Genomic DNA, 13,329 nt, shown 5'->3' with positions numbered 1-13,329 from the left:
CTCGCCTCCCCCAGCCCACTGCATGCCACATTTGTTTACAAAGCACTTACGCACACCCCATCTCATTATAGCACTCCTCACGCTGTACCTAATTATTTGTTTACTGTGTGTCTCCCTGCTAGACTGTGAGCTTTGCTTTATTTATTTTTTATTTCTCTCCCTTCCAACCACTCCTCCTACAGATGCCTAGTACTAAATAAGCAAAGGACCCAGCATAAATATGCTTATACTATTAATAAATTTAATTATCACAATTATCCTGACAGGTAGTTTTACCCTCACTTTTCTAAGGAAAAAGGCTCCCAGGCTTGCCTCAGATCACACACTGTCTAAGTGGTAAAGCTTCCAGAATGACCCAGGTACAGGAGAGGTATTTGAAAGCTTACTCCCCTTTTGGGTTGAGTCTCTGGAAAAGCTCAACCTCAAATCCCAAGGGTTCCGAGGAGGAAAAGGAGGCTTTGATGTGCCTAAGCAGGGCCAGGGAAAGGCTGCCGGCTGTTTCCTTGGCAGCAGCTGCCACAGGGAAAAGCCAGAGGCAAAGCAAGAAGGAACCTTCTGCAGTGAACCTGTCCAGACCAAGCCAGCGACGCAGCCCCAGCCCCCTGGCTCCTCCCCCTTTGCTGGGAGTCCGGATGGGACCCCAGAACTCCCACCCCTTCCCCTCATGGGGTGAGGCTTTGCTCCCAAAGTGGGGCAGAGAGCTGAGGATCCAAATGGGGAAGTGATTTGGGAGGGGACCTTTATTATAGTAATAATATTTATACACAAAAAATTAAAACGTGGCAAATAAGAGGTAAAGAAAATAATACAAGTGAGACAGGGCCCGGACATATGTGGCTACAGACCCTGCTCATGCGGCTGCGCAGAGCCCAGTGCTCCATAGCAGCCCTGGGTGCAGGTTCACTGGGGCCCCAATGTGGAGGGGTGCCCAGGCCAGCTGCCCCTGGAGGTCCAGGTCAGAGGCCTGCCTCTGGCCTCCCGACTCACCCTCTCCTCTGGTGCTGGGGCTGCTGCAGAAAGGGACCTTCTCCCCCAGACACAAGGGCAGCTCTGGGGAGGGAGGCCCAGAGGCCAGCAGATTCAGAGGCTGCGCCTCCCCTGCCCCCTTCTTGGTCCCTCTCCCAGGTTACAGCCATTGTGCCTTTAAGGCACTTGGCAGTGCTCAGCTCCATGCCAGCCGGCAAACCTGGCTTCCGGCCAGCCTTGGCCTCTTGCTTAAAGCCACACAGGCTTACAGTCACATGCACACACAAGGGGCACACCATTGCCCAGAGACACCCCTGCCCACTGGCCCAGCCACAGGACACAGATGCACATGGATGCCACAGAGCGATGAAAACAAAAATATGCACACAGTTCCCCTCCACTCACACCCGCTGCCATTCCAATCCCTTGGCTCCTGCAGGCCCATCAGCCCCTCCACCAAGCCCTGGATTTTCCCAGGTTGACTAGTTTCAGGAAACAGCAGCACCATCCATGTAAGTATGGTAGCCCTACCCCCAAGCCCTGGCACTGGGGGCTCCCCCACCTCTGCTCCAGGCCTTCCTGCAGCCCCTTCTCCTGGCAGCCTTCTGATCTGAACCAGAGAGGTCCCCGCAACGCCCACTCCCAAGAGAGGTCCCCAAATGCCTCTCTGCTCAGCCTTCCTGGGGTGAACTGGAACTCCGCCAATTTCCTTGTCCCTACTGGAGCAGCTAAAAGGGCCATCAGTGAGGTCAAGGGACAGCAGGACCAGAGGCCAAAGAGCGCCAACACTGAAAGTTATTTCCCTAGCTTGGGCACCCACCTCTAGGTCCCACAACCCACCTCTTGGTCCCACCATGTCCCTCACCACTTAGAGTGGGAGCTGCCTTCCCTCTCAGTGGCCATGGCAAATGAGTGCAAGAACAAATATGCCTGGTGAGTGGCCAGCCCACTCAGGGTTCCACTTCCAGCAGGGACACCTGTCACCTGGAAGAGGGCCTGGCTGTGCTCTTTGAAATCAACCTCAAAGGATTTCAGGGTGAGCTGGGAGCTCCCTTTAAAAAGTCATTATGTTTAGCAGACCCACAGATTGAAGTAAATCTCTTTTGAAATGATTTCTGTTTTTAACCTCTACCATCCATGCCTAGGGTGACAGCTTTGGTAAGAAGGGGACTCACCACAGAAAATGGCCCTTTCTTTTCAGAGATTCATTTACCTGTCTAAAGTTTCTGATGCCCTCCATCCCCCAGCCACCGCCAGGGTGTGCTCATCCTGCCCCACCCTAAGACAGGATTTCACTACTTTAATCACAGCCCCTGTCAGTCTTTGTCTCTCCAGACTGGAAAGCCGTAATCTGTAGGCTGTCCTCACATGGCAGCTTTGCCTTCCCCTTGATCAATTTAGCTGCCCTTCTCTGGAGCTTTACCAGCTCGCTTATATCTTTCTTGAGGTGGCAGAACTGAAATGCACAGAATTCTCTAGGTGAGGATGATGAGAGAAAACCAACAGCAACAATCTGCCCAGAGGCACATGCTGGTGGTGAGCCCCTGAGGGAGAGGGGGTGCAGGTGCAGCTGGGGCCCAAAGAAGTCCACGGGGTCCTAGGAAGCCCATACAGGCTGGGACCTGTGGAATGCCTGCCTGTCGCTGGAGGTGGCCCTGGAATGTGGGACTCTGGGGACAGGGCCAAAGGGGGGGTGAAAATAAAGAGGCACTTTTGGAAAAATAAAATGGAGATTCTGAAATTTCACTTAGATGCTCATCCAATAAGACCTGCTATCTAGAGTGGCCTCTAGAAGGTTCTCTGCCAGACCTGCTCCCTTCCAGAAGTCTCAGTCTCTGACAATAACCCGATGCCATCCTGGGACCTATAACATCCCCTTTCGCCCCTTCCTCTCCCTGGCCCACAGTGGCCAGCGGCACAGGCCCTGCCAAGATCCTGTCTCCACCTCTGCCCCCTACCAACAGGCTCTGGGGGTGTTTTCTGGCCCCACCCCACTCTCCTCCCTCCCTGCATTCTTCTGTGCTCAACCTGTCATGCTCATGGATGCCAGAGCAAGCTTCCCAAAACATGGCTCCCCAAACAACTTCCCCAAACATCACTTCATGCCCCCCACCCCCTCAAGAACCTTCCAGCTAAAAACAACACGTTTTTGAGAGGAGAAAATGCAAACTCTCAGGCTGTCTGCAATCTCCTCTTCAACCAAGACCAAATGCATTCTTAATGAAACCCTCCTCGCCCGCCAAGCCAGTCTGCTCACAGCCCCTCCCTCCATCTCCTCTACACACACCACCCAGGGGTTCCTACTTCCCTCCACACCTTCATTCAGGAAGATCCTAGGTAGGAAAGTCTCCCACATTGCTCTTGATGTCTAAATATCACCTCCCTTCTAAGGCCCAAGTCCAGCCCCACCTCGTGTCTTTGGCACTTGACATCCAGACCACTGGCCAGGCTCTTGGGTGCTGAAGGCCATCAGTGGGTATTAATTTGATCAGACGGGGGGATGAGAGATGAATCTGCAGGGCACAGTGACAAGAAAAGTCTCCAACCTGGTGAGTGTATGACAACCCTGCTTTCCTCACACCTTCAAAGACAGGAGAAGACAGGGGAGCAGGCAGCTGTGTGCTAGTGCAGGCTCACAGGTAGGGAAGCCCCAGAGGGGCTGGCACCCAGAAACAGGAGACACCCTTCCCAGAAGTTTGCATTGAGATAAAGCAACACCAAGTCAGTGGGTCAAGATTTCAGGGGTTAGCCGAGGAGCTGTTCTGCCCAAAGGTCGTATTAGGCGGGAAAATGAGCCAACACTGCAAACAGCTGAGTTAAACTGTACCCAGCGGTCTGAAGCTGCACAGAATGGTTCCCTCCCTTTTCAGTTTATACCCAAAGACTTCTGCTCTGAAGTGAGCCAGTTTTGCTCTCACTCTGGCGGGCATTGTGTTGAAGGTTCAGCCTCCCATGTGGAGTGAGTAACACTGGCTGTGGGCTGGCCCTCTGAGCTCAGCGCTGGCTCCCAGCCCCCTCCTTCCCCTCCCCCTCCCGCCCTTTCTGGGTTATTCTTAGCAAGGGTGACCTCAGAGTGCTCCCACTGAGCAAAAATAACCCTGGAGGAAGTTGGTGGGTATAAATCTTCAATGAATAAATACATATAGCTAGTAAGCAGGGCATGGAGCCCCAGGGTCTGGTGGGCCAGGGCAGAAACTGTCCCTCCCTCGGGCCCCAGCTTTAAGCAGTACCGAGGACAAAGGTGGCTGCAGGGCTGTCTGGGATTGTGACCAGGCAGGAACCAGCTTTGGATACCCTCACGTGTCACACAGCGGTGTCCTCCGGAGCTGGTGAACAGGAAGATGCCTCTTCCTCCCACCCCATGCTCACACCCACACAGGCTCACACTCTCGAGCCAGCAGAGACCAGCCCAGCATGCCACTGTCTCTCCTCCCCATCATGGGCACTGGCTAGTCCACAGGCCCTGAGCCCAGGTGCCAGCTCCCTTCTGAAGCCCCGCCCAGCCCTGCGGCTGCCTTCCTGTTTCCTGTTGCCAGCAAGCATCCTGGCTCTGAGGCCAGGGCTGCAGACCAGCAGCGCTGCCTGGCTTAATGGGCCCACCTCTCTCCCCAGACCATCACAGCCTTCACCTCTTAGCCATAGGCTCCCTGGTATTTGGATCAATTGCCCTCCTCAGTTATATTTCTCTGCATGGTTTTTTGGACCAGGTCTATGCTTTGATTTTCAAACAGCCTTGCATTCATGTATTAACTTAAAGGCAATTTTGGACACCCAGTCTTCCAGATGGGGTGGCTGGAGTGCTGAGCAGGAACGAGCACTGTGGGCTTTGCATTCTGGAGGTGTGGAGTCCAAGTTCTGATTATCCTCTCTGAACCTCAGTCTCTTCATCGGAATGTGGGTATGGTAATGACAGCAGGCCCCCTCCTTCCTCCCCAAGGTTTGTTGTCAGCATCATATGAGGTAGATCATCACTGTAGAAGGTCTTTGCAGGCAATAAAGTGCTGCACGACTCTGAGCCTTTATTCATGGACTCTGTCCTCACTGAGGTGGGTAGACAGTGCAATGTGGGGTGGCACTAAACCTCAAATCTAGTGGAAGAAACAACCTCTCTCACCTGCTTTTCCAACTAGCAGGGGTGAAAGGCCAAGTTTTTGTTTGTTTGTTTGTTTAAATTCCCAATCCATCAAGAAACGATACTTTTGGAAAATACAAAATCATGCACATGATGGGTGACAGTATCAAATTGATATAAAAGTTTCTAAATACTTATTCTCAAGTTCTCTACAGACAGGTAACAAACAGACCGTGTTTTACAGATTCAGGTCTGCAGACAACAGCCATCCAAGCATGTGATGGGTAGGCTTATATCTTGTCCTTTATTTCTGATCATTCATTTTGATTAATTTTATGAATGGTTCCAAAGGAAGAGTCAGTGTGGGTCACAGTGCCTGAACTTCATTTGCAAGCGAGGCTCTGATGGGCAGTGACACTGGGGCAGACAGAGAGAAGGGAAGAAGGCAGACAGCATGCAAGGTGGGAACAGGTGCTTAGTGTGTTTGGGGAGCAGCAAGAAGCCAGGTTTCTGTGGCAAAGAGGTGGATATTGAGCACCAGTTCAGAGGCAGGAGAGATCACATGGCGAGAAGCCAGACGAAATGTTCCAGATCTTGTCGTATAAGAAATGGAGTCCCTGGAGATTCTCGAACAGAGCTGTACCATAGAGTGTACCTAACGACAGGTGGCCTCTCCAGCACAGTAGGTCGAAAGATAAGTCTTAATTATCTACTTCAGCCCAGCAGGGGCTCAGTAGGGTTTGTGTTTGTCGCTGAGGGGAGGAGGGACTGGAAGGGCTGGGAGGTTAGAGAGCATACTGGAGGCTGGCGGGGCCTCGTCTGGGTGAGGATGAAGCTAGGTGGCTGATGCAGAAGCAGGAATGAGTGGAAGGTACCCAGGGACAGTCAGGCCTTGGGGGCAAAGGGAGGAGAGAGACAACCATATCTTAGCCTTGGAGTGGGGGGCTGGTGAGGACATGAGTGGACTGACTGTCCCGCCCTGCCCAGGGATGGATCCGCACAGAGACACAGGCCTGCAGCCAGGTTTCCTCTCTTGCTTCTCAACACTTCTCCGTGCGTTCCACCTGCCGGGATCTGAGCCCATCTCCCTCACCTTTCCAGGCTTAGCTGGATGACACACACTCAGCTGCTTTAAAGCTCCCTGGTCACCCTCTTCCCAGAGCCACAGCTGCACCATGTCCCCAAGAAGCCCTCCCTGCTGTGCTCCCCTGCTGGGGAGGGGAGGAGGTCAGGACAAGCACCTGCTCCCCAGGTGACCCAGGCAGCCTGTGGACCAGGGGACCATAGGCTGAGCCGCCGGGCTACAACACACATCTCCCCCATGTGGGCTCCCTGCCCAGCAAGGCCTGTGGGCTCTCTCCTCTGGGGTCAGTCTTTCTCTGTTCCCCCCAATGTGAAAGGGGTTTTTCTCACAACAGGTGCCTCAGCCCCCTGCCTCCACTGTCAGCAATGCCTTCCCTAGGCATTTCTCTTCTATCCTGGGGAGTCTCTTGAGAGACCAGGTGGCTGCAGATGTCACCTAGGACATGGGCTGGGCTGCATCCAGACTGTGACCTGCACAGGATGCGCATCACCTCCCACCATGGCTGCTGAAGGCCTTTGCTAGATTCCTACCCAAACGGCCTTGTAGGCACTGGCCCTACTGGGCCCTGTAGGGGCAGGTTTATTACACTACCAGCTCTGCACATTAGGACTCCACTTTGCTGTCTGCAAAGCAGCCCTGGAGGTTGACAGGGCAGGTATTATTGGTAGCCGTATTTTACCAATGAGGAAGCAGTTGAGAGAGGTTCAGTAACTTGCTCAAGGTCACACAGCCAGAAAGCAGTACATCAGTTTTGTTTGTTCTGTCAAACTGAGGTTGCTGTGGTCTCCTCAAAAGGAAAAGTTTGGCCAGACAAGGGCAGGACCAACCTTGCTGAGCACTGGCTCTTTGGTGCTTGAACCCACTTACTTCTCACAGGGGTCTAGATGGAATGTATCCTATCAGCTCTGTTTTTCAGAAGGGGATCCCAAGGTTCAGGCAGTAATGTGCTCAAGGTCACCCAGTGGCAGAGCTGAGATTTAAACCCAGATCTGTTGGATTCTAAAGGCAGTGCTTTTCCTCCTACACTGGGCCCTGTTGCAGGCTTGGGGAGGCCTATGACCCTCTGGCCTTTTACCCACAGGGCTGTGCCCCTCTTCCTGCTTATTTGTCTGTCTCTGGCCACATTTCCATACACTTGCCCCTGATTTCCTTGCACTTTCCGTCCTGGGGGCCTCACCCCACCTCTCAGTGATGTGCCCTTCCTCTGGCTGGGGACTCACAGGGATGAGTCAAGGAGTTGCCAGGTCTTTATTTGCTATAGGTGGTGGCTCTTGTCTCCGGCACCTGGATAGGGAAAGGCAGAGCCTGCTCCGTGAGCATGGGCACATGAGCGGACGTGCAGTTACTGGCAGGCTCTGACTCAGCCCGGCTCCCTCTCCTCTCCAGGGATGTGCCCTCCACCTTCTGTCCCATAAGGGAAGAGAGTGGAGGGGACCCCAGAGACCTGGGAGTGCAACCTGGAGTCTGCTGCAAGCTGGAAATCCCTTTGAAGTCCCCTGTTTTATCTTTTAACTTCATGTGGATTTTTCATTCCAGGCCAAAAAAGTATCCATGTTTGTTTAATATTAAAATGTTTAAAATTACTTACCAATTAAATGACAGCTCCGGCCTCCATTGCCCTCCAGATCTTCAAGCAGAACTGGCAGTGTTTCGCTTGAGTCCTGCAGATGTCCAAACCTCCTGCTCTAAGACCCCTCACTGTGGCTGATGCAGCCCTTTCTCTGCTGTACCCTTTCCTCTGGCCGCCGCCATTCAGGCTCTCTGTCCCAAGGGCGAGAATCCTGCCCTGCTGGGAACATTTCCTCGAAGGGCTGAGTTACAAATTCAGAGCTCCTGGCTCCCCCTTACCTTCCTGCTCCAGCTTTCCCATTCTCAGCTGGAAGGGGCTAACAGAAAGGAACCAGCTGTCTTTGGTGCTGGCAAATAATTATTGCTTTGCCCAAGTTTAAGGCAAAAGGCAGGCAGGCTTCTCTAGCCCACAGGCTTTGCCCTCCGGAACACTCCGCATCTTAAACAACCACAGGGCTACCCCCAGACTCAGAGGCAGTGGCACCCAGAAGTCTGGAGCGTGGTGGCAGGCCTTGTGGCCCACACTTCTACGGGATTTAAACACCTCCCAGATCTCCTTCTCTCTTACAAAGGGACACAGCAGCCTGTGTCTCTTCCCTACTTACTTAGCCAGATTTCCAGACGTCAGTTCCTCCCTTCAGGTTCTCCAGGTGGGGTTGAAGCCAGCCTGGGTGTGTGGATTGGGAGGGAGGGGCCTGTGCAGGCAGGCTGGGGAGAATCAAGTCTTGCCCTCTCAAAGCCACAGTCTGGCCTGGGCAATCTGTCAGGCTCTCTTGCTGCCCTTCCAGAATGAAGCTGGGAGTCTGGGGCTTGGTTCAAGTCCTAGCTCTGTCACAACCCACAGCACCAGGCCTCCTGGGGCCTCCAGAGGCCTCCAGTTTGACACAGACAATAGGATGATTGTGAGGGTGGTTGTGGGGTTTGGAGAATGGGCAATGTACAGGAGCTCAGCAGCTGGAGCTGGTCCTATTGCCTGGTCCTAATGCCCCCAGCTTCCTGCAGGGCACACATCACTGCTGTTTAGAGCATGTGTGCACACGCATGTGTGCTGGGGGAGCCCATGACACTCACCAGGGGGTGCTTGCGCTTCCTCCCAGGCCGCCCCACCTTCCGTGCGGTTGTGCTGGGCTCCTGCCGCTCCTCCTTGCCACGAGCCTCCGCCTGCTCCTCTCCCTCCTGCGGGCACAGACACAGCCTGTGAGCCACGGCCGGATCCTCCTCCCCGGTGCCCCCCACCCCCCACGACAGCCTCACTTCCAGGGCTGTGCGTGCGGTTTTCCTGGCAGGAATGGTCTTTGCCCACTTCCTGCCTGGCAAAGCTTAAGCCACCCCTTAGAATCCCATTTAAATATATCCTTCAGGGACTTCAGGGCAGACCCCGCTGCCCCAGCAGAATGCACCGATCCCTCCTGGACGACATTTCCTGAGCCACGGAACCATAACATATGCTCTGACAAAGAATTTCTTTCTGGAAAGGAGTTTATTGATACAAAAAAAGATCTTACACAAGTACAAAAATTAAGTTAGTTATATATTTGATGAATCACTTTTATTGAAAAGAATAAAATCACATCAAAAGAAATATTAAATTTAGTGATATATATTGGAAGTACATGCAGCACTTGGAATGAAGACCATCATAGACAACAGAGGACGTTTACAGCTGCAGTAAACATACCCGCCCAGAAGCATTTCCATGTAGCACTGGCATCACATATGCCTGTGACCCCACAGGCATCTTAAGGATGATGTCTTGGTTCATCTTAATGCCTCATAGTCCCTGAGTCCTGGACCAGAAGTTTGGTTAGTTACTCACCTCTTACCCAGCATCTACTAGGGCCCAGCCCTTCGATGCTTGTCTCATGGGGCACAAAGACAGAAACCTAGAAAGTCCTCCTGCCTCACGGCTCCAACCTGGCCACAAACCACCTACAAGTCACTTCTGACTCAGCAGGCTCCAGCATGACTAATCATGAGCACAAACAATCGGGAAGGAGAGAGAAAGGGGACGCTGAGCCAGCAGAAGGCTACGGGCTGCTCTTCATGCCTTGCATGACGTGACGAGCCAGAAATGGCTTCACGCTCTCCCTGAGGAGGGCACCAACCCCAACCCAGAGTGGTGCTGGGGCTCCGGGAAAGAAAGGGAAGATGCAGGGGTTCCCTGCAGATTTAATCAAGACGGCCCTCAGCATCCCACTCAACTTTCATTTTTTGTGATTTCACAGTAGCTTGTGGTTTGCCTGTCTGTGGGCAGGAGGGAGGGGTCTTGGTGGGAGAGAGAGGCTGCCCCAGGGCCAGAGACCCTGGACACAGGCTCTTTTCAGGAAAACCCGGCAGAGAAGCCACGAGGGCAGAAAGGCTGCAGGAGGGGCAGCCAGGTGGTGGGGAGGCCTCCGCAAGAGCTCGTGGGGGGCGTGGGGGTCTGGGTCGGGGGGTCCCGGGCACACGCTGTGTGGTAGGCTATGCCTGCTGCTTCTGAGCTCTTTTCCCAGACCCCAGAGATACCCCTATTTAAGAAACAATCACTTGGATCATACAGAGAAGGAATATTACCAATGAAGCTTAATAGTTGTGAAGGTTTCAATTGGATCTACACAACTACAGAGGATTTCAGGCTGAGATGGTGTTTGCAGTCTGATGCCACCATGGCTAAATGGGCACCGTCTTGATCCTTCTGACCAGGAAACTCAACATTTACAAACCAGAGTCAATGCAAGGTCCTGGGAAGGCATGGGGCTTGGGGCAAACCAAAGTGGGTATGAGCCAGTTTGTCCATTTGCTATTTATAGGACCATTTCTCTGAATCTCAGTTTCCAACCATAAAATCAGCTACAAAGGTGTCCATTCTCCCTGCTTCGCAGGTTTTTAGGAGGACAGATGAACAAATGGTTTGTCTCCTGGTCTTTTGTGTTCCTGGTCTGAATTTCTAGAACAGGCCTAGGCTTAGTGGGTGTTCTGCATGCCCCCCAGATGAGAGGGCTTACATATTTCCCGGCAGCAGAAGGCCCGGCCAGCCCCCATACTTGCCTGGAGGGCACTAGGCCCAACCTAGCTGAGCCTCTGACCATTTCTCATGGCCAGACCCCCAGAACTGGAATGCATAGGGCAACAGGCAATAGGGGGCAACAAGGTGGGCAGCTGGGGCTGGGAAAGACTTCTAACCCCCGCCCTGGACATTCTGGGCTCTGAACTATTTCTTTTAGAAACGTTGTTTCTTACAGAGGGATCAATTTGATGTTCTAACTTTCATTCTGAACTAATTAGAGATGTGAAAGCCAATCAGAGCCTCTGATCAGGAGCTACAGTTACTATGCTGCAATGACCTAAGTCAGAGACACTTGACATTTCAGGACCAGCAACCCTTGGCTTCCATCAACATGCAGAAAGCCTTTGGTGAACCCCGATAGGCGATGCTGTACCATCCAGAGACTTGCTGTAATTCCTCACCTTAAGCCACATGCTCTGCCTGATGCAAGGACATGCTCAGCACAGCTTCCCCTGTTGCATTCAATCCAGTGTAACCTGTGCCTGGACGAAGGGGTGGAATGCCCTGATGTCACCCCACCTGTCTGGGTCTTATGTGTCAAGAGTGTGGGGACCACCAGGGAAGGCTACTGTGTTTTCAGCCTGCACTTCAGGCCGAGCATGGGGCAAGGTGATCAATTCCTGGTCCAGAATTCAGTCCTCAAGCACACCTGAGGAACCCGAGTCTCCACAAGAGCCGGGTGGGGGACTCACACCCAGCTCGAGCAGCTCCTGGCCCACACCCTTTCCATCAGGCCCTGAAGCATGGCTTGTGAAAAGCATGTTATCTTTGGCCAACATATCATTCTTCCATGACGTATCGACGTCACAGGGCAAACAGGAAGGTGGCGATACCTTCTGCTCCCAGCCTGCCTGAGTTCACGCTGAGGAGTGAGGGGCAGCCCACTGAAGAAGTGCAGCAGATGGCTCCGGCCATGCCCCGCAAGGAGGCCTATCAGGTGGTTCCTTCGCACAATTGTCATGGCGTCTGTTTCATTCAACATCTTTGCTGATGGGTTGAGCAAAGGAATTTAAATTATGCTTATCAAATCTGCAAGTAGTGCTGAATTAGGAGGCGCTGCTAAGACTCTGAAAGGGAAGAATCTGACCCACAGTGACTTGCAGCAGCTGGAAAACAGTAACCAATTTAGCAGGAACGGATTTGAGCCCAGGTTGGTTTCCTCATCCATCAAGTAAGGGGGCTGAAGTAGCCAATACTCCCCGTGGGAGGCAGCAGGAGAGGGCAGAGACTCTGGTTAGGTGGGACTTGGAGAGGGTGGAGGCAGTGGACTTTCTGCTCTGCTTCTTACTCACTAGTAACTTATATTCAGTAGTAACATTAGTGTAAGTTAAATGTAAATTATTTAATCTCTCTGAGTCTTGCTTTCCTCACCTGTAAAATGGGGAGAATAAGAAATATCTACTTCATGCAATACTCTAAAAATTAAATGAGATAATATATCGAAAGCTGACATGTGATAACTATGTTATCAAGAGTTGTTAACTTCCTCCCCTGCACAACCTGACCAAAACTCCTCACAGAAGTCCACCCTTCCCTTCCCTCCCCTCCTACCCTCCCCTCCTGCCAGCATGCAAATCCCAGCTCACCCCTGCATATACAGCCATCACTCTCTGCTACAGACAAACCCCAACATCTGGCTGGTCCTGCTGCAGTGAGACACTCAGGAACACTGGGCTCTGTGATCTCTCCAAAATGCAAAGCGGATTATGTCACTCTGCAGAGTTTAGGCCCTTGCTGAGGGGCTCCCAGGGGCCTGCAGGATCAAGCCAAGCTCCTTAGCCCATGTGAAGCAAGACCCCCAGGATCTGGCCAGCCACCTTGGGCTCCTCTCCCTACTGCCTTCCTCCCACTGGTGGCAAGCAGACTGCACCAGGTACAAAAAGAGGCTGCTTTTCTCCTGGCACCTGGGCAAGACCCTTCCTTCTGCCCTGACTACCTTGCCCTCAGGTTGACTAGCAAACTCTCACTTTTCCACCTCACTTCCTGGATCCCCTTCTCCTGAGTACCCTCCTCCCATCCCCCACCTAAACTGAGTCCATGGGTCCCTCCTCCCCTATAGTGCCTGCTTCCCAGCACTGCAACTGCCAGTTATTGTCCTGGGCAGGCCACGAGCAATTTGAGGGAGGGGCTGTGTCTTACTCACTTTAGCGTCCCCAGTGTTTAGACCAATGCAGCTGGCAGAAGGCAGGCACTCGAAAATACTTGATGAGTGACTGTCACACAGTAGGTGCTCAATAAAGGAGTCCATGCTACAGGGAGAAGGCACATTTAAATGTACACACCTGCATGAAGACAGCCATGCATGAGGCTCCTGTGCTGCTCTGATCTTTGTGACTCCAGCTCAGGAAACAGGATAACTAAAATGTACTTTCTAGGCTTAAACACAATCATGTCACTTTACATTTATGTAACTCTTTACAGCTTTCAAAGTACCCTCACATTTGGCCTGTTAGATTAGGTAGTTACCAGCTGCCTCTCTAAACTTCTGAGGCTATGATTTGACCTACATTTTAACACAGCTCACTGGATGGATTATTTTAAGCCACATACGACTTCTCACTCTGATGAGCTGGGCTCTCATGATAATAATCT

General features: G+C 52.5%; 1 protein-coding gene across 8 annotated transcripts in view; it reads right to left on the bottom strand.

Moving 5' to 3' along the window:
- DNMT3A (DNA methyltransferase 3 alpha) overlaps positions 1-13,329 on the bottom strand; it is a 114,580-nt gene that overhangs the window by 63,562 nt on the left and 37,689 nt on the right. For all 8 annotated transcript variants that reach the window (XM_057497384.1, XM_057497382.1, XM_057497385.1 and 5 more), the window contains exon 3: positions 8,763-8,867. In XM_057497384.1, the coding sequence (XP_057353367.1) occupies positions 8,763-8,867 (105 nt within the window). The remainder of the gene's footprint in view (positions 1-8,762; positions 8,868-13,329) is intronic.

This window comes from Manis pentadactyla, chromosome 2, assembly GCF_030020395.1.
Source record: "Manis pentadactyla isolate mManPen7 chromosome 2, mManPen7.hap1, whole genome shotgun sequence".
NCBI lineage: Eukaryota > Metazoa > Chordata > Mammalia > Pholidota > Manidae > Manis > Manis pentadactyla.
Note: the sequence above shows the minus strand (reverse complement) of the source record. Positions and strands in the feature narration are given on the sequence as shown.